This window comes from Empidonax traillii, unplaced genomic scaffold (genome assembly GCF_003031625.1).
Source record: "Empidonax traillii isolate 1590-97213 ecotype Southwest subspecies unplaced genomic scaffold, ASM303162v1 scaffold368:size764316, whole genome shotgun sequence".
NCBI classification, from domain to species: Eukaryota; Metazoa; Chordata; class Aves; order Passeriformes; family Tyrannidae; genus Empidonax; species Empidonax traillii.
The window spans coordinates 434392-457731 of NW_020955561.1; the positions used below are offsets into that span (position 1 = coordinate 434392).

The 23340-nt window shown below is 38.0% G+C and overlaps 1 protein-coding gene across 1 annotated transcript; it reads left to right on the forward strand.

Annotated features, from left to right (window-relative positions):
* Positions 1-10724: 10724 nt before the first annotated feature.
* On the forward strand, positions 10725-15600 carry LOC114061889. Its single transcript, XM_027892793.1, has 2 exons — positions 10725-11156; positions 15094-15600. Exons 1-2 carry the CDS (start codon positions 10890-10892, stop codon positions 15457-15459), a joined length of 633 nt encoding a protein of 210 aa, XP_027748594.1. The 5' UTR covers positions 10725-10889; the 3' UTR covers positions 15460-15600.
* Positions 15601-23340: the final 7740 nt, after the last annotated feature.

Below are 23340 nucleotides of genomic sequence, written 5' to 3' on the forward strand. Positions count from 1 at the left end.
CAGCTGTTTGGAACTGCTTCTACTTAGTAGACAGCATGGCTGAGTCACACTTCTACTGAATTACCCTCTGGTCAGCAGCAGAAGTTTCTAAGCCAGAGTACCATACAGAGGGAATTTGGTATGTGTACTAGCTTTTCTTTGAGCTGTGCTAGTATAACAATCTTGCTCCTTCTGAGGTAGAAAGAAGAACATGCTGTTCTTCTAGAAAGTGGAACTTAACATCTAGAAACTGGAACTTAAGAGAGTTGCTTCAATCTTATTATGGAGACACCTGACAGTAGCAAATTGTTCCCATATTTCTGTTAGGAGTTTTTATGAGACTTAAGCAAGGGAATAAAACAAAACACAGAAATTTAGGCAATGTAACATTTACACAAGTGAATCAATCTGTGAGGATATAGTTTTGGAAAACACCAGCTCTTGTCATTGCAGCATGGCCAGACTTTGATATTGATCTGCAGAACTGCCTTCCTGACATGATATTTCTTTTACCTGTATAGTGGAAAGGCTAGTAAGGTCCTTTGAAATGTTTTTGTTTGTTGTGCTGAAATATCTGGTTATTCTTGGATGACAGGTAAAATGCTCACCTCTGTTTCTAGTGCCTCTGGAAAAAATATTTGTGTCTGTGGTGGGCTAGCTTTGGACACTCCTCCTAAGCCAGGTGAGGTGAGAAAAAAATGGAAGAAAAGGGGTGAGAAACCTCATGGGTGAAGATCCCTTGTCAGTTACACTCACAAGCAAAATAGACTAGACCTGGGAAAATTAACTTATTGCAAATTAGAATAAATATTGAATTATTGATTTGGGTAGGAGGAAACACAATTCCAAACGTTAAATCAACGCCTTTCCTTTCCCTTTTCCCAGGCTCATCCTCTCTCCATCCCTTCAGAGTCCTTTACCCTCCCATCAGGTGGTGCAGGAGGGTAGAGAGTGGGTGTTTACATCAAGACACAGTGGTTCCTCTCTGTCTGTCTTTCCTCCTCGCATTTGTCCTCTGCTCTGACTTGGTCTCTCCAAGGGCTGCAGTTCTTCAGGAGTATCTGCTTCTCCACAGAGCACCTGCTCCTTGTCTTCTGGTCTTGGTGTTACCGCTGCTACGTCTCACTCTTTTGTACCCTTCTCTGCCCTTTTGAAAATACGTTTTCACAGAGATGCCACCAGCTTGTCTTATGGGCTCAGCTATGTCCTGTGGTGGGTCTACTGAACCCTGTTCTCTTGCCAGCGGGCAATCTTTCACAAATTCTTAGCCATGCCTGAAAATTACTTTGAGAGGTAAACTTTGTGAAAGTGTTTTGAAACATTTAATTTTATACTATGAAAGAGTCATGACTGTACTGAAAAGACCATTCTGTCTTGAAGTCCTCTGGGATCCAAGGATGCATGTATGAACCATACATTCCCTATCATAGGAGATTAAAATTCAGTCTCAATGAATGAAAGTTCCAGTCTAAAAACATAGTTGTTAATCACAATAAAGCTCATCTTCACTGAGTCTTGGTGATTTAAACCATTTATTTAAATCAGTCATGACTTACAAGTTCTGCAAGTAAACCTCAGATTTTAGGGGTAATTTCTGACAGTGTCCAATTTATATATGTTTTTCATGCTGTTAGATCATTCTAACAGGTTGACTAATGTTAAAAACAGACATTAATGTAAACTACCACTAATGAAACATCACAATGGAATCCAGTATCTAAGTTTTCCTTTGTCAAGAAGAATATGATTTATATCACCTAGATAGTTTTTCAGACCACATTGTTTTGATTTGTCCCTGTAGATGCATGGTGCTGATCCTGTTTTATCCAAGGATAATGTCTTTCATGAGATCGAATATTTACCATTTCAAAGTCCTATCCCCCTCGATAATGTTTGCTAGTATTATTAAAGTGTAAATGCAAAATTGCTGCTGTTCAGAGTACACCAGTGGGGAAAGGCCAGACTGCTGATCAGCCTGATGCAGAGGCATGCTGACAGCAGAATATTTATTTACCATTTCTAATTCCTAGGCTGCCTGAAAAAGTGTCATTTGTTTTTAGCAGTGATTCAAGCTGACATTTGCATCACATTTTATTACATTAAGCAGCATTACGATCTAGAGGAATACTAAACTACATAGGTAGAGTAGGCAACTTAAAACAGAAGCTCCAAATGAAAGACATGGCTAAGAAAAGGCCCTTGGGGTTTAGCACAGCTGCTGCAGGAGGGTTGAACGGATTTTGGTCTATAAAGACTGAAATACACCATTTCAGAAAGATAAGTGGTCTCATCAACTCAACCAGGGCCCAGAGCTACTTCCTGAGGTGTTCAAGTTGATTAAATCTGCCTGAGAGCTTTTTGCATGCATGCAAAATGGTTATTTCCTAACCCCCTCTACAACTGCAGTTATAAAAAAGGTCTCAAATGTACCAGTACCATTATTTTTGTAGTCCACTATACCTTTTTCTCACTGTAAATCAGATCAAACTCAAAAATACTATCCACTAAACTCCCAGCTGACCTCTAGCCAGACTTCCATATTCTGCTTTGCATTAATCTCAGCAGTCTAACAGAAGGTGAAAATCTTTATTTTTTCCACCAATGCCTTTTCCTTTCTTTCTAGGGAAGCTTACCATCTTCCAGATATGCATTTATAATGAGCAGGTCTCCTTTTTTTTTATTTGCCCCTGTGTTAACTTTTGGAAAAATATTTAAGAAGCTTTGGCATGAACTGTAAAGACTCCAATGCAGTGCTGTGTAGCAGCCTATGTTACTCAGTGGAAAATCATAATTAAAAGCTCAGAAATATGTGTAAGTTGGGCGAGCTGTCCCAGGAAACAAAGAGCCAGCTTAGCTCAATAGACAAATATTAATATTCATCAACAGTTCAAAGATAGACCAAATCTGTTTGTTTAGAGGTCTGTATTTAAGATTACATCAGATAAGCAAGATCTAAACCTACACATATACAGACTTCTGACAAACTGAAGAATAAATTTTAGGCTTTCTACTTCTTGTAGATCTTCAGTTGATGACGATGCTACAGAGATGGGTGAACTGAAGGTAGTGAGTTTTGCCTTTCTAGCTGCTACTCTTACCATCTCTGATCATCATTTGACCAGTGGGTCTTCGCCAACTTCATTCAAATGTGCTGACCAAAGTCAGAGTGGTATTTCTACAGCTGAACTTAACAACACAGGGTTTGAATATGTAATACCAAATTCCTTCTTCTCTCTCTCTCTCATGTCTCCTTTTCCTTCCCCAGACACATATATTTTTTGTCTCCATCTCCATTTGTATTCTGCTGGCTATTTGGCTGGCAGACTGAGTTTCTTTAACAAAAATTATTTACTCTTTTGATTAGAAAGGTGGCAAAAAGGACAGCCTCTCACTGGCACAAGTTTGCCAGGTCTTGGCAAGGCTTATAGGTTCAGGGATCAGACATTGCAAAAGATTAAGATTCCTGAAGCAGGTTTCATGCAGACATTTAGTGCTGAAATCCAAAATTGTGACCTCAAATTGTATCTTAATCTTGAAGCTGTCTGAAATCACCAAGACTTAATTTCTGCCAGTACAAAATCTATTCTTAGACTGATGATATATGTATGTAGCTCTACCAGTTTTGCTCCCCAAAAAATCCAAAAGCTAATATAACTAATAAAAATAAAATAAAATAAAATAAAAATAAAATTTTTAAAAATACAAATCACACAACCTGCTTCCTGCACTATCAGTTCTTTTCCTTTTGTTTGCCTATTTTTGCATAGTTAGCTTTTACTAAATTTTAATCTTTGGCATCATTTCAGAGTACTATTGCTCATGAAACTACTGATGTATTGTTTAAAGAAAGTGCTGAGGTTTGGGGCAGAGGGGGCAAAAGGTATATTGTTCTGCATAGGAAGAACAGGAACCAGGTACTGTACTTCCATTGTGTAACCTTCTAGATGTGAAATCAGTGTTGGTTTTCTCTGTTTCTTTAAAATATTTGTATACAGATACTAGCTGAGATGAGTAGAGTGCACAGGCTGGGTGGCACATCTTGTGCTGCATCACGTGTGACTCCACACTCGCAAGCAAAACGGCCTAGAGCACATAAAAGGTCAACTCATGGATGAATGACAGCTGGCTAAAGCTGAGCCCAGATGAGTTTGGATTTGTTGTGAATTCATGCCCTAGTTTATTTTCTGCTTGGATTCTTCATCAATACTAAGCTTTCCCTCAGCAAATACTAGAGTAATGCGCAGTTCTCCTTGTTCTTATCAGGAAAGCAACACTCAGCTGTTCATACACGTGACTGCTGCTGTTTGGACTGCAACAATTAACCTGTGTCTGAAGTCCTGTTTGCTTACAAAATTCCAGTGCAGAGCACTGAAATGAATATTCTCAGAAACAGAAGACATAGACTATTTTTCCACAATACTTACTGTATTTCTCATCTATTGACAAAACATTTTTTCAGGCACAAAGGTTGATATCAAAGGCCAATATCAAATCTAGTCTATTTGCAGTTAGATGGACTCTTCTCAGAACTGATGGAACAGAAAGTAAAGGAAGGCTCTTTATAGAGGGAATAGGCTATTGTAGAGACCATACATAGTTTTAGATAGTTTTGTGAAGGTAGGTTAAACCAGATTCATGTCATTAAGTGCTGTAAGTGATAAATTGAGACAAATTTTTCTGTACTTTATCAAGGATAAAGAGCCATTTTTAAAAAGTTCTTACTGTCTTAGACTTAAATATTGCACCTTTAAATACAACTTATACAGCTAAAGATGTACTTCAGCCTGATAAATTCAGAAGAACCTAAAGTGAGATAATATGCCTTTGTTAAGTGTGCATATCCCATTGATTACACACCAACATTTATGTAATACAAGCAGAGACAATTAAACTTGGTAGATTTAAACTATTTTATTATATTGAACTATATTATGTGTTTTTTGGAAAGAACACGACACATTTAGTATAGTAATAATAATTTTCCAACACACAAGTCATTTAAATGGAGATAGATGTATTAATAATCAGCAAAAGTGGCTTTCTTAAAGCTCGTACTCCATTTCCGTTTCACTGCCTGGAGCTTATGAGGGATGACATTTCAACATCCTTCTTCATGGCCTTTTCAGGAATAAAGTGGCATCTCATTAAGTAAGTAGAATATTCTGCAATGAGTAAATTATTGTCATTTTGAGGATGTTGCAGTTATGGGGAAGATGTTCTAACCTTTTCTTTGCTTCTTACTATTGAGAAACTGAAAAGAGCGGAACTTGATTTTTTTTTTTTTAAGTTTCACATCCACTCTGACAAAAAAGCACACCTGTCTTCATCATGTGCAAACATTAAAGGCAACTTTTTAATGTTTTGAATAATAGTTTACAATAACAGGAAATAGCAAAGAAAAATCATGAAGACAGCTGAAGGAATTAGATATCTCAAAACCATACAGGGAACTAGATGTTCACTGTCTTTCATCGTGAGGTTTTGAATAGCATTTCTCCCAGGTTATTTCTACGACATTTTTTGAATCACAAAGTAAGGAAAAGAACTAGAGTGATGTCCTGGTATGATGTCCTGATGTCCTAGTTTCAGCCAGGACAGGGTTAATTTTTTACACTAGCCAGGAGGAGTCATGGCCAGGATCCTGATGGAGGAATTGTTTCCTACTGCTCTTACTTTGAGGCTTATAAAGGAGAGGACACTTGCAAATAATAAATTGGAATTATTTTTATCCTTCCATGGGGAGAAACCAAGAATTTCTGAATTCTTACTGTTTGGTACCTGCAGAGACATCAAACTGTAATTGTTCAGGTTATTGTATCAAGAACGTCGATTGTCATTACATACAAAATATAAACCACTTTTTCATCCTTATCCTCTGCCTTCACAAATCTATGGATATATATATATTTCAATATTATGCATTCACAAGATGCCTTTAAGAGAAGTCTTGAAAAGAATAGAAATCACAGATAAAACAAAACCTCTTTATAAAGGTAAATGTAAATTTTTCTTCATAATACTTGAGAATTGTTCTTCTCTTGTTGGAAGATCTAAGGCCTGCAAATACAAAATGACCTTTCCCTGACAAACCCCTACAATGGGAATTTAAAACCTAAGATTGAAATGTTTCATTCAGATTCTTCATGTTAGAGCTAATCTTCACAACTATAGTTTACTTTTTATTTCCAAGGTAGAAGCTGTACATTTTGCCTTAGAAAAGAAAAATAAAATACAGCAGCCACTTAGTAGTTTCCACTTACTTCACTCTAGAAGTATGAATCTTTCTCAAATAATATTTTTCTCACAATCATGACAGGAGTTAGTCCAGGTAAAAAATATACTGTCTTTTTCTTGTCATTAAGAAGGGAAAAACAAGGCATGGTGATATTACTTAACTGATTTGTTAGAAAGTGGCTGTACCCAGAAAGGTAAATCACACAAGCTGATTGCAATAATTAATTTTATCATGGTAGATGCAGTATTTGAATTTTGGTAGACTATGATTATGTATTGTCTAGAACACTGTAAAAATTAAATGGGCAGAGAATGAGATTTTTTTAAATAAATGTGTCTATATACACATTTATGTGACGAAGTCATACAGAAAAGGATAACATTGTTTTCATTCGTGAGTTCAAGGAAAATTTATTAGTATTTTTCCCTTAAAGACTTTTTTTAATTTTTGTTGCATGAAAACACATTCCATGCTGAAGTTAGATATACCTGTTTTACCCCTTTAAGTTGAAAAAGTGAGATGAAACACTGCAGCAGAAGAGAATATTTTTGTACCTTCCAGCAGAAGACTGGAATTCAGCCTGCAGACATTTTTTATGCATCTTTACCTAAATTTTTAATTATTAAAACATACAAACATTGTAAAAACTATCTAACTAATGGAAATTTTTTCTACAAATTTTTACAAGCTACTACAGTATCAGAAACACTTTTTCTTGGCTCTGACAAGTGCTTTAATACTAGCTGTAGTTCTTAGTATTAGGCAGAAAAGGTGCTGGTTCAGTTCAAGGGAATTATGTAGATAAAAGTTCTCACCTTGGGATAAGCTAATGCATATAGGAGAAGAGGCTGTGTCTCTATTAGTAAGTAGTGCAGGTTAATAAAAGTGGTCTGCACAGAGAAACTGTTGGCCCTGAGGACCTGTCAACCGTGTTATAATCATCTTAGAGGTGATAAAAAACTAGCATTGTCTGATATGCACCTGGACTCTATTTTCCAGTTTAGTTTTGTATGGAAGAAGCATGGTGAGGCACTTCCAGGACACTCCACAATGCCAACAAAAGTGCAGCAGGCGGTGGTAAGCGCGAGGTTTAATTCTGAAGTGCAGTCCTCAGATTTTCTAAAACGCTAGTATAGATGGACTTCGTTAATTTACAAGAAAAAAAAACTTCTGCTAGTCCTTTTATAACTTTATGAGATGTCAAAGAAAACCCAATAAAATTAAAGGTTCAGTTTTTCCCTAGAAAAAGTGAATTTATTGGATAACTACCAAAGATATAAAATAATCTTCTTCTTAGTATACCTGGGAACACTTGTATATAGGGCTATACACTTATATTTTGCAGATCTGGTGAAGTTTTCACTGGCAATGGAAAAGAATCTATAATCTGTTGCTACAGTGAACCACACAGTTTGTGAGTCTGTGTTTGTGGAAGATCCTATTGAACTCGACCAGACTTTATTTGTAGAAACAGTGAACTGTGCCATGTATGAACGAGACCAGACTTACAGTGTAATCCACACTATTTGGGCATCTGAGATCTTATTGAATGTGACCAGAGTATACAATGCTGCATTGTTTCTAATTAGGTGCCTGCATCCAAACCTTCTGATCTCTGAGGATCAGCTGGTAAGCAAGAGCGTTTGGTTTCTGCCAAACCTTTGTACTCTTAATAGTATGCTTAGGCATCTGGACTCTCAGGATGTCATAAAACTGTTAAAGCTCTTCTACAGATAAGACATATATGTTTTTAAGGTTGATTTTAGGTCTTTTCTTCTACTACTAGAAATCTCTCTAAAAACTTGGGTCTTGAATTTTCTATTTTGTGCTAGGTAAAGTAGCATGCCCTCTTAAAGCCTCAGGTGTGGAAGAAACATGATGGATACATGAGCAATTTATATTGTATTCTGTAGTTTTATAAAATTTGCTTTAATATAGCTTTATAGATATTATAAATTGTAAGAGCCAAGATGGGTACGAGTCTCCTAGCTCGAACAAAAGGAACTTTGTACCAAGAAGAAGGTGGGGTTTGATAAAGTAAATAATTATCTTATTCTGACTAGATACCTATTATAAACCAATTATAAATGTTACATATTGGAGGTCTTATAGATCATGTGCATATGTACCCGAGCCCCTCCGTCAACACTAAGGCAAATGACAAAAGCTGGTTTTAAGATGTGGGATACTGAATGCAGAATTCTCAAAATGAAAGTTTTCTAATTTCTTGGAAAGCGCTAGGTCTTTCCGAATTAAATACAAACGTTGGGCTCAGCATGCTTGAGTCAGTGCCAGACCCATTTACTGTGGTGCCTCCAGAGGCCTTGTCTATACCCAGAAAGATCAGCCTTCAATTAAAAACCAACAAACAAAACTGCCCAAACCAAGACTACACATTTCATGCTCAGAGTATGAAAACAGTTATATATAAGCTCAGATCTTTAGCTGAAAACTGTTTTAAATTTCATTTTTTCACAGATGTTTTCTTGGCAAGTAGACTCAGTGAAAGGAATGCTAATGAGGTATGTTTACAGTTTTCAAGAACAAGACCAAAGGAATATGGTATTGTATCTACAAAGCTGATATGGTTTTCTTGTTGCTAACTTAGTAAGATACTCTTGACAAAGATATGTGCTGCTTGTCAACAGAGTTGTTCTTGTGAGTGAAGGTTGGCAGCTGTCTTGGCCACAGCAATCATGGAGTGATCGAGTTTAAAATGCCTGTTGCCAGCAAAACTTCAACTCTGGACATAAGGAGAGCAGATTCCAGGCTGCTCAGGGAATTAGTAAGTAAGGTACCCTGTAAAAATATTTTTGCAGATTTTGGGGTCCATCAGGTCTGGTCACTTTTTAAATATTATCTCCTAATGGCAAAGAGGTAGGCAATTCCTAAGTGTCAGAAGTTTAGCAGAGGAAGCAGAAGGCTGGCTTGACTGAACAGGGATCTTCCCTTGGAAATAAGGCAAAAATAGAAGGTGTATGCCCAGCAGAAACAAGGTCAAGTGAAAGGGGGAGAGGTCAGAGATGCTGCTTGGCACTGTAGGGAGAAAATTCTTGTGGTTCCACAGGGCTCCACTTCAGGCCCTGTGCTCTTCAACATCTTCATAAATGACTTGGATGCAGGAGCAGAAGGGGTACGAAGCATGTTTGCAGATGACACAAAACCAGGAGGAGCTGTTGACTCTCAAAGGCAGGGAGGCCCTGCAGAGAGACCTCAAAAAATTAGAGGACTGGGTAATCACCAACCAGAGGAAGTTCAAGAACGGAAAGTACCAGATTCTGCACCTCAGATAGGGCAACCCCAGATGCATATCCAGACTGGGGAACAGGATGCTGGAAAGCAGTGCTGCAGAAAGGGACCTGGGGGTCCTGGCTGATGACAAGTTGAATATGAGTCAGCAGTGCCCTGGCAGCCAGGAGGGACAACCGTGTCCTGGGGAGCATCAGGCAAAACATCGCCAGCCAGTTGAGGGAGGGGATTGTCCCTCTCTTCTCTGCTCTGCACTGGTGTGGCCTCACCCTGAATATTGTGTGCAGTTTGGGACATCACAATATAAGAAATACATTATGCTATTTGAGTGTCCGAAAGAGGGAGATAAAGATGGCACAGGGCCTTGAGGGAAAGCTGTTTGAGGAGTGGCTGAGGTCACTTTTCTGTTCAGCCTGGAGGAGACTGAGGGGAGAACTCACTGCAGTCTACAACTTCCTTGTGAGGGGAAGAGGAGGGGCAGACACTGATCTCTTGTCTGTGGTGACCAGCAGCAGAACCCAAGGTAACATCATGAACCTATCAGGGGGTATTAGGTTGGATATTAGAAAAAGGTTTTTCACCCAGAGAGTGATTGGCCACTGGAATAGGCTCCCCAGGGAAGTGGTCCCAGCATCAAGCCTGTTGGAGTCAAGAACAGTTGGAAGATACTCTCAGGCACATGGTGTGACTCTTCGTGTTGGTCCAGTGCAGGGCCAGGTGTCGGACTCAATGTTCCTTGTGAATCCCTTCCCTCTCAGCATATTCTGTCATTCTGGGACTCTGTAGAATAGCAAAGAAGAGCTTCATAAATATTTATGTGGAGTCTTAGTGCAGCATTACAATTTAAATGGTCATATTAGTATATACTTTTTCTATTGCTTCCTACTGACTATATTAAAACAAGACTACTATATATTAAAAATGAGACAACATTGTTTTGATGAACTAGACATTTATTCAAAAGAAAGCTAAATTTGGTGTATTTCCAATTTATGCTAAATTCCAGCAAGGTAGCTAAGCTGGCTCATTTACTTTGTGGGATGTGGAAATTGTAAGGTTCGTGTCTTTGGACTGTGGCTGATCTCATTAGGGACCTAGAGGGAGCAGCTGAGAAAGCTGGGACTGCTTACCCATGACAGAAGGGTTGAAACTAGGATATCTTAAAGATATCTTCCAGTTCCAACCATTCAATGATTCTATGATTCTATGATGTGTAAGAGCTGGGAACTTCCCAAGAACATGGTTGATATGCAAGGTTTATTTGCTGCCCCTATGTCACCGATTGTGACATAGTAGATCTTCCTGCATGCTCAAGCAGAAACTCCTGCCTGTGGCTTAAGAAACTGTCACCAGAATGCCAGCATAGATATGCAGAGCTCTCTGAAGGGAATCATTTTCCTGTTACTACATAAGGGCACTTCCAATCATGTCCGCTCTCCTGTCTTCTATGGTTGCCCTGTTGCCAGGAATGATCCTCATTTTTGGCTTGATTGCTGTGTTCTGCGTCCTGCTTTTCGACACGAGACCTCATGGGGGAACAAAGATAGTCAGGAAGTGCAATAAATCAGGAAAGACTGAATATTACATCTATAATGTAGTCACCAACCCAAATGTAACTCAAGAAGGCACTGAATTCGATACAGCTGATTTATTAGCCAAGCTGGCCAAGGAGATCAGTCCCAATTCCAATGTGGTGGGTACCAGGATTTTTATTATTACTGTTATTATTACTATTTCATCTTCATCATCATAATTATCAATTTTTGTTTTGTTATTATTCCATGGTCAATTTCAAGTGGAGTTTAACTCTATTTTTAATTCATCCTAGGTTAGATGTTAGAAAGAAGTTCTTTACAGAGAGAGTGATCAGGCATTGGAATGGCCTGCCCAGAGAGGTGGTGGATCCACCGTACCTGGAGGTTTTTAAGATGAGGCTGGATGTGGCACTGAGTACCATGATCTAGTAATCACAGTGGTGTTGGATCAAGGGTTAACTTGATGATCTTGAAGATCTCTTCCAACCCAGTTAATTCTATGATTCTATGATTCTATGATTAATTCTATGATCTTGATAGGTAGGACAAAGGGATAGCCCTACTGAAAGCAGTGGAAATCAAGAATATTGATGTATTGTTGTTTATAATGCTTATAAGCTGAGTTCTAGAAGTACTCAAAAATGTCATATATTGATTATAGATCAGGCCTTTGCAAATAGTTCATCAGCTTTGAGAAGAAAGTGAGTTGGAAGATTTCAGACATACCTCTTGGAAGACATTAATAAATTTTAAGTTTTATAATAGATGTTTTATGGTTTTTTGAACTTGAAAGTGTCAAAGGATGGTAGAAACCCCCCAAACCTACAGGCAACATGAATTTTCACTTTTTTGTTACTCTTTGCTGTTTTGCTATTTTTGTTCTTTTTTATTTTAGTGATTTTTTTTAAATTTTATGACTGTAATTAGGAGATCTAAAGTATTCTACAGGCATTTGAGATGATATTAACTTGAAAACTATGTTACCTTTATAGAAATGGGAGATTTCCCCATCAGTATTTCTCCCTTTGGTGAAATTCAGAAAGGAAATAATTTTAAAAATTATAATATTGTTTTGCTCTTGAGCTGTAACTTAGTTCTGTACCAAAAAGGATGAATTTAGGGCTTGCCAATGCATTGCATAAAATAATTTGAATAGTGAAATTTGTGTTTAAGTTTAGTATTTTTATGTCTCTGAATATGAAGGCAGGCCTGACAAGGTAGAGTTAGTTTGTATGTTTAAAGGATTTATAATGTATGAAAATACTCTGTGCTAATCTCATGTATTTTTTACATGTATATATATGTATACTTACAAATGTATATCATGTATGTGTAAATACACCCTGGAACATGGCTTTTTTAGATGACAGGCTAATCTATTCAGCTCTAGAACTTTTTTTTTTTTTCTTTTTGTTTATTTTCCCCTGTTAATAATCTTTGCCTAAATCTGCTGTATTTTGATTCCTTTTATTTTAGTTGTTCTCTGTGTATTACCAGTTTCTGGCCAAAATAAGTGGTGATGTTTGTATTGTCAACTTTATGATTATAACAAAAAAATTGTGCTGTTTACATTTCTTGAAAACTTAAAAGTCTGCAGTTCTTTATGGTATAAATTCACTTGGATTTCATCTACTGGGCTTCATAGGTTATATCATCTTTTAATCTGGTCCCTTCCTGCTCAGAGCTACAGATCAGGGAAAGAATGTAAATCTGTAATATATGTACAAATATATATGCGTATGTGTATGTGTATGTATACATCTATATATCTATTTATCTATATATCTATATATCTATATATCTATATATCTATATATCTATATTGTAAGTGCTGGGGTCTGTCAGTGCTGGTCAATTTTTAAACATCACCTCCTAAGGGTAAAACAGCAGGAAATTCCTAAGTGTCAGGAGTCAAACAGATGAAGCAGAAGGCTGGTTTGATTGAACAGGGATCTTTCCCTTGGAAATAAGGCAAAAAAGGAAGGTGTATGCCCAGCAGAAGAAAGGTGAAGTGACATGGGGAGAAGTTAGAGATGCTGCTTGCCACTGTAGGGAGAAAATTCATGTGGCCAAAGCTCAACTGGAGTTGAAGTTGGCCAGAAACACAGGGGACAATAAAAAGAGGTTTTTCAAACATATTAATGTCAATAGGCCTTATAGAAATATCACTGGCCTATTACAGGAGGAGGATGTTCACCTCACAAACAGGGATGGAGACAAGGCAGAGGTGTTCAATGCTTTCTTTGCCTCTGCAACTCCAGATGCATCTCCAGGCTGGGAAATGAGATGCTGGAAAACAGTTCTGTGGAAAGGGACCTGGGGGTCCTGATTGATAGCAAGTTGAAAATGAGTCAGCAGGGCCCTGACAGCCAGGAGGGACAACAGTGTCCTGGGGAGCATCAGGCAAAGCATCACCTGCCAGTCCAGGGAGGGGATTGTCCCTCTCTGCTCTGCCCTAGGGCTACCTCCTCTGAAATGTTGTGTGCAGTTTTGGGCATCCCAATATAAGAAAGATATTAAGCTCTTAGAAAGTGTCCAAAGAGGTCAGTGAAGATGGTGAAGGGCCTTAAAGGGACTTCACTCCTCTGTAGGAGGAGTGGCTGAAGTCACTTTTTCTGCTCAGCCTGGAGAAAAGGAGATTGAGGGGAGAACTCACTGCAGTCTACAACTTCCTTGTGAGGGCAAGAGGAGGGGCAGGCATTGATCTGTGGTGACCATTGACAAGATCTGAGGGAATGGCCTGAAGCTGTGTCAAGGGAGATTTAAGTTGGATATTAGAAAAAGGTTCTTCCCCCAGAGGGTGGTTGGGCACTGGAACAGGTTCCCCAGGGAAGTGGTCACAGTGCAAAGCCCCACAGAGGTCAAGAAGCGTTTGGATGATATTCTCAGGCACATGATGTGACTCTTGGGGATGGTCCTGCGCAGGGCCAGGTGTTGGACTTGATGATCCTTGTGTGTCCCTTCCAATGATATCAAAGCATTTCACTCAAAACAAACACAGTGAGGAAATCCAAGTACAAAATATTTATTGCAAAGCTATATAGTAATACTGTCAATAAACCAAATTTTCACCAGAACGAGATAGTACTAGGCTACTTCTTCTACTGAGAAACCCGTAAAATGTGCTTCTGTCTATTTAACATAGGTGTATATGCTTATTCTTACCTCATTTTACCTATAGTATCTATCTACTGATTCAGGACATACTAACACAGAACATAACTTGTTGTAAGAAGCCACTGCTTAGTACTGAGTTCCAGAGATGGTTGTTGCACTCCATGTGCATAATAAACCTGTCTTTTCTCAAAGGTCTTACAGTGTGTAAACTTTGAATAGCCATCATTATTAGGTACTGATATATTTTATAATGATGCATTGTGAAAAATATGGATGAAGTTAAATCTTTTAACTCTTAGAACCATTAGTGGTAATATTAGTCCCTTAGACAAACAACAGAAATACTGTTTCTGGTCCATTTAAAACTGCTGACTACATGATGAAAATGAATAGGAGAAAATTAATCTGCAGCAGTAGGTGGTAACTTTGCAAAGTAATCTCACTTCTCTGTGTTTCTGTTGCACAGAACACTATAGATAAAAGACAAAAAAGGGGAAAATAGCTCATTATTATGTAAGTGGGAATAATTTGTTTGTTTGCTGGTGTATATCCAAATATTAACCTGAAAACTGCAGAGACTGCAGGAGCTCTTTTTGTTCTTTATAGTTTTTTGTATGTGCAAAACCAGATATGACAGAAACCAGTTGTGGATTGGATTTTCAGATGCTAGCACAGTATTAATTAGAGTAGGTAGAATAACCGTGAGGTGGTGATCAATCTGGCAAATTTTAGGTGAAAATAACAGAGGTGGGGAATATAACCTCTGTTACGAGTACTTCCCAGACTGTTTTCCACCCTCGTAGAATATTTCCTTTTGTTAGAATTGTAAACATGACTATGTTTTGAGAATCGATAATAAATTTTTCTAGGACAGGTAAGTGCTCTTCTCCTGGGTCATTACCAACAGAATACTGAATCTCTTCTTTATTAAGACCTCAGACTTAATTAACTTAAATTCATTTGTTTTCACTTACAAAGTATCTGAAGATCTCTCCAAAAAAGCGGATCTTGCCTGGCACCTCATCAGAAGAGGATCCTAGTCACAATACATGGCATGTTCAAATGAAAACTAATGCCCTGGAGGACAGCAGTTCAGACGAGGAAAGTTATGTTTTGACCTGTGAAAAGGTGAATGACAACTGCTTCTTAATGACATACACTGACCAAAATGAACCGACTGTCCAGAACTTGCAGGACATTTTATGGTTCCTCCTGGAGACATTTTGTGGCACTTCCCAGAAGACAGGTTATGTGAGATCCACCAATGTCAGTAGGAACAGAAAGACCAAGAGGGCGGCAAAAGCCAGGCCAAGAAGGCAGCAAAAGCAAAGCCAAAGAGAGTGAGCCTATCCTGTTATCAGTTTGGCAACTTGCCCTTCCACAGCATTCAGTGGAAAAGAACCTGCTCTTCTTCGTCACCTAAGAACTAAGCTTTCTGGTGTCTTTCTTATTGCTTCATTAAAAATTCACTATGTTTAACACTCATGGAGTCTATTTATAGCTTTTTATGTTTAAAAGTAATACACTCCCATTGTATAACTGACAACCAAATTCACTATTTTAACTACAGTGAAGAGGAAGCTAAGGGTAAGTAAATGTTTTTATTTTTAATTTTCCTTTTGAGAAGTAGAAATACTCATGGATAAAAGGATTTTCTCTTAGTTTTAACAAATGTAAGTCTCTTCTACTAATTGATACCTGGACAAACATTCCCACTGCCACCTCTCAAAACAGAGAACAAGTAACAGGTGTCTTAGGGAAATAGCTGTCAATTATTTTTAATAATATGTTTACTGTTCTAACACTAAGATAACATGCACCTTTCACTTTCTACTTGGATAAACTATTGTTGTGTCTGAGGGCAAGCTTATTTTTTGTGCATTCTAATTTAGCTATGGAGAAGCTGTGTTGTGAATAAGTGGTTAGGCCTCTTAAGGAATCACCATTAAAAGTGAACTTCAGTAGGGTTCAGTGGCAAGGTTGACTCTATTACTTAATGCATAGATGAAGTATACATAAGAAAATCAGATTAGAATCCTTTTAGAAAGACTTACATGGAGACTAGTTGTGGTAGGATGACCTACTCCAATAAGGCCTAGAATCCAATAGGAGAATGCATAAAAATGCAAGCTATCATGCAAGTTATCTGTGGTGAGCTACAGCTGGCTCCAGGGTAAGGTTTTGGGGTTGAATTATGCTAAAACCAGCCTAGTTCACCAAACTTCAAAACCAGCCTAGTTCACCAAACTTCAAACACACATCCTGCTTTTGATGCAGGTTTTGACAGATAAGCTGTTCACTGGCCTGTAAAACTATAACTACCAGCCCATCACTGGTAGTCATATATAAAGACCCATCTGACTTTCATATGGTAGATTCTTCCACATACTTCCTTGAAGTGTAGAGCTTCTCCCACGAAGCAGGGACATCTCTTCATAGTTATTCCTCAGGGGATAAGAGGAAAAGAAATCTGCCTGCTATCTTGTGTGGTATCTCTCTGTATCTCTATTTAATTATTTTTCTTTTTCTAGCTTTGATGCAATTGCTTTAATAGAATTGCTTTGATACAGTGCACTACACTACTTAATGTTGTATTATACTCTACTAGTAGGTTTTTAGCTTTTACACCATGTAATAAATAATTCTGATTAAGATGTTTTGTCTGTTCACTCTTCTGTTTGTTCATTTGTCATAATAAATTATTTTTATATAAATATATCCTATTTGCCTTCATTAAAACCTGAGAGACAATGTGATTTAATTATACCTCTATAATTCCTTAAATTTAAACTGTTGACACAATTTGAGGGTAAGATAGGATTCAGCCGCACCTGGACCCTTTTCTGAGAGGGAGTTCAGAAAACAACAAAGTCCTTTCTGCACCTTGTGACTCAACTGGAGGGCTTTTTTAATAACTTTGTCTGAGCTTTCCCCTCCCTTCTGCAACACTGGTGATGTTTATGGAGCTTAGCAGCACTTAAGCAACAACTAATTTAACATAAGGTTATTCAATAGAATTTGCTACGATTATAACAATTATAAGTGATCTAATTATAGATTCATGATAACCTTCATACCATAATAAATTGACATATACACACAGGCAAAAGATATATACATCTATATCTATGTGTGTAAAGATACCTATCAAAATTTCCCCTTGTGTTCAGTGAAATAGACCAAATCCCTTAGCATTTCTCAACAGCCTTGCACCTTGAAGAGTGGTGCGTGTGTGCATGTGTGCATGTGTGCGTGTGTGCGTGCGTTTGTGCGTGTGTGTGTGCGTGTGCGTGTGTGCGTGTGTGCGTGTGTGTGTGTGCGCGTGTGTGCGTGTGTGCGTGCATTGTATCCGCCTAGGCCTCATCAGCAGCAACAATCTTTCAGTTTTGGTAACTTGAGGGTCCACAAGTTCTGCAAGATGTCCCATTCAGAGGGAGTTGCTGGCACAGCCCACTTTTCCAGGAGAACTCGAAGGGCCTTGCTTAGGACTGCTGTTCATAGGGTCACAAGATGACTGGCTTCTGTCATCAGTAAGTTCCATCCAGGTCATAACCCAAGCTGGTAGCTACTATATAGTTTCCAAGACATTTGGAAATAATTTCCAAAACTCCAGCAACAGTGGTGCTTTTCCACTCGGACTATGATTCAGGCAGGCAATGTTCCAAGGCAGTTAGGGTGTGGCTGATTATCCTTTGTTCTCCACCTCGGTTGGGCAGCTGATGTTCCTGTTACAATCAGTGTTCCCACCTGTATCGTGTAAGACCAGCTGGTGTGGTCAGGGACGCTTCCTCACCCAACTGGTACAGTAAAGGGGCAGTTTAATACTCATCCAGTTCAACCAAGGCTGAGATTGTAGAACAGGCTTGAGGGTAGCTGGGATACACCACCACAAGCTTAAGAGACAAAGTGGCAAATAGTCCAGTCTATATTTTGGAAAAGGGATATGCAGGGGCTGAACTGCATTCCTGTGAATTACAGATGGTTTGGTGTGAGATCTAATCTTGCTGATTGTCCAAAGTCTGGTTTTAGGCATAAGCATATAAATTTCACTTATTAATTTCATTGTTTAGAATATTTCAGCAAATCAGTGAATTATGGGCCAGATCTGCAGCTACTGGGAAATGGACACATTCCACTAACTTCAGCAAAGAGGCATTTGTCTGTAATGTCTGAAGCTGTGTTACAATATCTTTATAAGCACAAATAGACAAAGGCTTGAAATGAAGTTGAAGAAGAAATACCAAAATTTTCCCTACTTTTCTATTTACCTGTATGAAATTGCCATTCAACTGCCCTGTTAAGTAACTGAGTGCTCATTTGAAATGTTAAATATCTTGTCAAATGAATAGGTACAGATTTAATGTTTTAACTTCATGAATCAGGGCTTCTGCTACATTTTTCATTCTAGTTGTGTACAAAATGGAATTGGAATAGAGAAAACTACTAAACAGTGTTTGTGGTGAACTAGAGACAGATAACAGAAGATTTATGTCTACATTAGAGGCTTGCTTGCACATAGACTTGTGTGGAGGAGTCATTATTTCCCTAATATACGTGCAATTGAAATTTTTGTAGGCACACTTGATTAATTCACACTTCATTGCCTCTTTTAAAGTAGCACTTTTCCCCTGCAAAAATCCATTTTCTTTATTTGAGTCTTATGAAAAATATAAGATTCCACAGTGAGTTTCAGAGGAGTGTGCTTTCGATGTAGCAGTTTTACCATAAAACCAACTCCAATTTTGAAATACCTTCTGAATTTCACAGTTTGTGAAATGACAATTTGCTATTTCCATACCTTAAGGCTGTGTTTGGCAATACAAGAGTGCCTCCCATTAACTCATTTATGATGAGGAGGTAGCCTTTCAGTGCACGGAATCTGATGTTTGGTGAGTCTTCAGCAGTGTTTGTCTTCTTCCTGGCTGGGATTTTAGTTGTCAAATATCTTTTGGGTAATTCCCTCTTCAGAATCCAGGGCTACACACACACAGTCTGGAGCTGAAAAAAAGAATTTCCAGACAATAAAGGAGATACTCCTGGGGGCACAGAAATATGGCCAAGGACTGTCACAGTCTGACATATATACAATGCAGAAGAGTTTGCACTCTGTAAGCAACACTGTATGTGGAAATTCAGAAATATCAGCTGGAAGCTTTTCTGTTGACTGAGCTCTTGAACTTCCTTTACATTTAATATGTTCTTGGGCACTTCCTAGTTCTAAGATACTACAACATGGCTTGCTGATAAAATTGAACTTTTTTTTAAAGACATATGTTTCGTTATTGGAGACTGACTTCATCAGCTTTTTCACCCTAAATACCTTGTCATGAGAATGTATATTACCCTTAGATTAATGGAGAACTCATGGAGTTTCATCAGTCTCATGACTGGTCGTTAGAGCAGTTCTGCAGGGATCCATTCTAGGTCCAGTGCTATTCAACATCCTCATAAGTTAGTTGGATGCAGGACCCACAGGTATCCTAAGTAAATTTGTCAATGATACTAAACTAGGAGGAGCTGTTGACTCCTTCAAGGGCAGTGAGGTCCTGCAGAGACATCTCGAAAAATTAGAAGTCTAGAAATTCACCAGTTGTATGAAGTTAAACAAGGTCAAGTGCTGGATTCCGCACTCAGGACAGGCCAGTCCTGGTTGTGTGTCTAAATTAGGGAACAAGATGCTGGAGAGCAGCACTGTGGAAAGGGACCTGGGGGTCCTAGTTGACAGCAAGCTGAATATGAGTCATCGGTGACCTGGCAGCCGGGAGGGACAATCATGTCCTGGGGCATTGCCAGCAGGTCAAAGGAGGTGATTGTCCTCACTGCAGTCTTCAACACTGAACTTTCTCTGTGGTGACCAGTGACAGAACCCAAGGAAGTGGTGTGAAGCTCTGCTGAGGTGGTTTAGTTTAGGTATTAGGAAAAGGTTCTCCACCCAGAGAGTGGTGCTGGTCCAGTTGGACACTGGAACTCCAGTTCCAGTGTCCTCAGAGAAGTACCCAGATCACAGTACCACTCCTACCAGAAGTATTTGGGCAATGTACTCAGGCATATGGTATGATGCCTGGGGCTATCCTGTGCAGGGCCAGGAGTTGGCTTTTGATGATCCTTGTGGATCTCTTCCTACTCAGGATATTCTATGAGACTATAATGCATATGAGATATCTTAGCTGTACATTCTTCTCACTGTAGCATGATTACATTTGTTTCATGACAGATAGAGGTCCAAGGAGGGTATGAATGTTGTTTGCTCTGGAGTGGCGCTATCTTGGTTTCATTCTATTACCATGACCTGCCAAATATTTATATACCTTTTAATATAAAAAATTGTGGGTTTTTTTCTTTAAATGGTTTTTGTCTTTTTTTGACCCTCTAAATATTACTGAAGGCTTTTCGGATCATTTAAAAGACTCTTGTATGATCTTTCAGATTCCAATCTCTGTGAAAAGAAAAATACATGCCAGAAAAAATGAAAGGATTCTTGAATAAAAATCTCATTTTAACATTAAAGATCTTCTCAGATTTCTGGGAAATATGCTATTCCAGTTATTTTTGTTTGCAGTAATCCCTGGGCAAATGATAGTTTAGATTGATTGTTAAGTTATTTAAATTCCTGAGCAATTAAATTAGTGTAGAATAGATGCTTCTCTGCAATTACATTCACATTTGTTTCTTTTTAATTTTAAAACATTTTCTAATATTATGATGAATTACTTTGCTCCTCTAGAGAAATTTTGGAGCTCAGGGAAGACCATGTATACAAAAGGTTTAACAAGTACTTAAAGCCATTAAAAATGAGTATACAACCATGATTTGGTTCACTGTCAGGGTGAAATTAAATGAGAAATCTCACATTGCATTCTTTCATATTTATGGTTGATCTAACCTATCAAGCCTTCTCTGGTCTGTGTTGACTACCTTCTCAATACTTTACCATCTCAATTTTCTGTAGCTGGAGAAATACTGCTTTGTGTGTCTTCCCCACACTACCCTATGCTACTCACTCTCAGCCTATCGTCTTTTCCAGCAACCTTTAGGTAGCTGACAAGTGTCTTGGTATCTCATTATCTTTAGATTCCTCATTTTGCATTTCCTCCTTTACAATTACTCCTCTTTGCCAGAAACTGTCAAGGAAAATTAAGTGTTTGATCATAGAATCATAAAAACATTAAAGTTGGAAAGACCTCTAAGGTTATTGAGTCCAACCATTAACCTCACACTGCCCGGTCCACCACTAAACCATGACCCTAAGCACATTATTAGTGTCATGAGTTATGCACTCAGCATGCTGCAAAAGCTAAAAAATTTATTTAGTTTGTTTGGGGTTGGTGGTTTGTTTGTTTTAGTTTGTGATGTTTTGACTTTTTTTTTTCATAAGATATCTTTACTTAGATATGTTAAATGTTTTGAAACTTTCTCAGCTGTGGATAGACTTCAAGTACAATGCTTGTCTCAGAAGTATACAGTAGAGTAGGTGTTCCAGCTTCATACATCTCTTTATAATTGCTTTTGTAAACTTAAAAGTATTTTTGGGGAGAGGTGGGTGGAAATGTGAAGAGCTGAGAGTTGTTGTCAGTGCTGGCAATGAATGATCAAAACCCCTGTTCCGCTGAAAGATAAGGAAGAGGTGATACAGTCTCCTCAATGTGCTGTCTGACATACTAACCTGGTTTGCTCCTGACTGATACTTACTGCAGCAGCAGAAAATGAAACATTGGTGGCTGAATATCTTGCTCATTCATCAGGATGTGGTATGCAGAAATAGCCATTCTGGACTGTTCACTACCTATGAATAACACAATAATAAGCTCTTAGGAGAAAAAAAAAAAAGTAACTTAATTTTACTCCAAAAATAGTATAGTTGTCCAGTATTTTAAAAAAATAATCATAATTGTTAGTTAGCCCCACTTGGAAATGGTCCCAAGGAAAATGAAGCCTAGTTCTTAATTACTGTTCTTCTATCAAGAATAAAGGTTACCTGCTTTCTTAGAGCAACCTATTTTGCGTGGTAGTATGTCAGTGTTTCCTTCAGTGACTTCAGGCTTTATTTTGCTTTCCTTCCCATTTGTTCAGTACATGCAGACATGAACATATAATATATCTCATAAAAACCCCCTTTCACAAGAATCTGAAAAGACCTTGATGTGGGTCATTATAATAATTTTATGATAGTTATACCTCCTTTCTATCTCAGTGACTATTTTTTTCATTATGATAGATTAAAAGATAGAGGAGGTTAATTTAATAAAAAAAAGTTATTTACTGAAAGAGTAATTGAAATCTATATGTGATCTGATACTTTTGATAACAGAGGACTAATTCATAATGTCCCAGACCAACACCAGTAACAGAAAGAGAAGCATTGAATAAAAACTAAGCTGTGGTAAGATGGCAAAACTGTGGGTATTACTTTACCAACCTGTCAGAACTGGCACATCCAAATTTAATCTCATTTAAAATATCTGATCCACAGAAAGAGATTCCTAATCATATCTATATCTAATTAGGATCAGATAGTTTCAGAGAGGTCTTGAGCTTTGCCAGTTTGCAGAACACTGGGCTTAGTCTTTTTCTCATATCACAGAATATAAAGCCTTAGCTCTGACTTGGCTCACCATATACAATGCAAAAACTACGCTCTTCTCTCACTGTCCCTTCTTCACTGCCTTCGGGCTTGCTAGTTGATACTTTCACAGGGTACTAATAATACATGCAGCTCTAAAGGGAATAGTAAGATTATTTCCAGCCTAAACATCAAGCTTCACCAGGACAAAGCCACTATCAGGGCTGTTGGGACTTGTAAACTTTGGTTGTCCTACAAGGTATGTATCTCATTCTGTTACAGAGGACTCTCTGCTTATCCTTCTCTGATTAACATTTTGTCTAATACTCAAAGAATGTAAAAATGGAGCAAAGGTGGGTTTTTATTTTTTAATTGTTTTTTTAATCTTTACTCTTTTTGTTATTTGAGATTTTTTTAGTTTGCTTTCCAAGATGAAAAAAAAAACATATTTTGAGAACTTTTTAACTTTGACTTTTATCATTTATTCTCAAAGCTTAAAGATGCCACAGAAAGGTGGATGTTAGACAGATTAACCCCTAGTGCAGTGCATTATCTCTTCTATTATAGCTGAAGGACGACTCAGTGAATCTATCTTGCAGCAATTATGCAGTCACCATTTGGGCAGTTAAAGTGTTTTAGGAGGACTTCATGGACTTTTTCTCAAA

Coding starts and splice junctions, on each gene's coding strand:
- LOC114061889 (XM_027892793.1), top strand. CDS start 10,890: ATGTCCGCTCTCCTGTCTTCTATGGTTGCCCTGTTGCCAGGAATGATC. Junction 11,157..15,093: donor TCAGTCCCAATTCCAATGTG/GTGGGTACCAGG, acceptor TCACTTACAAAG/TATCTGAAGATCTCTCCAAA.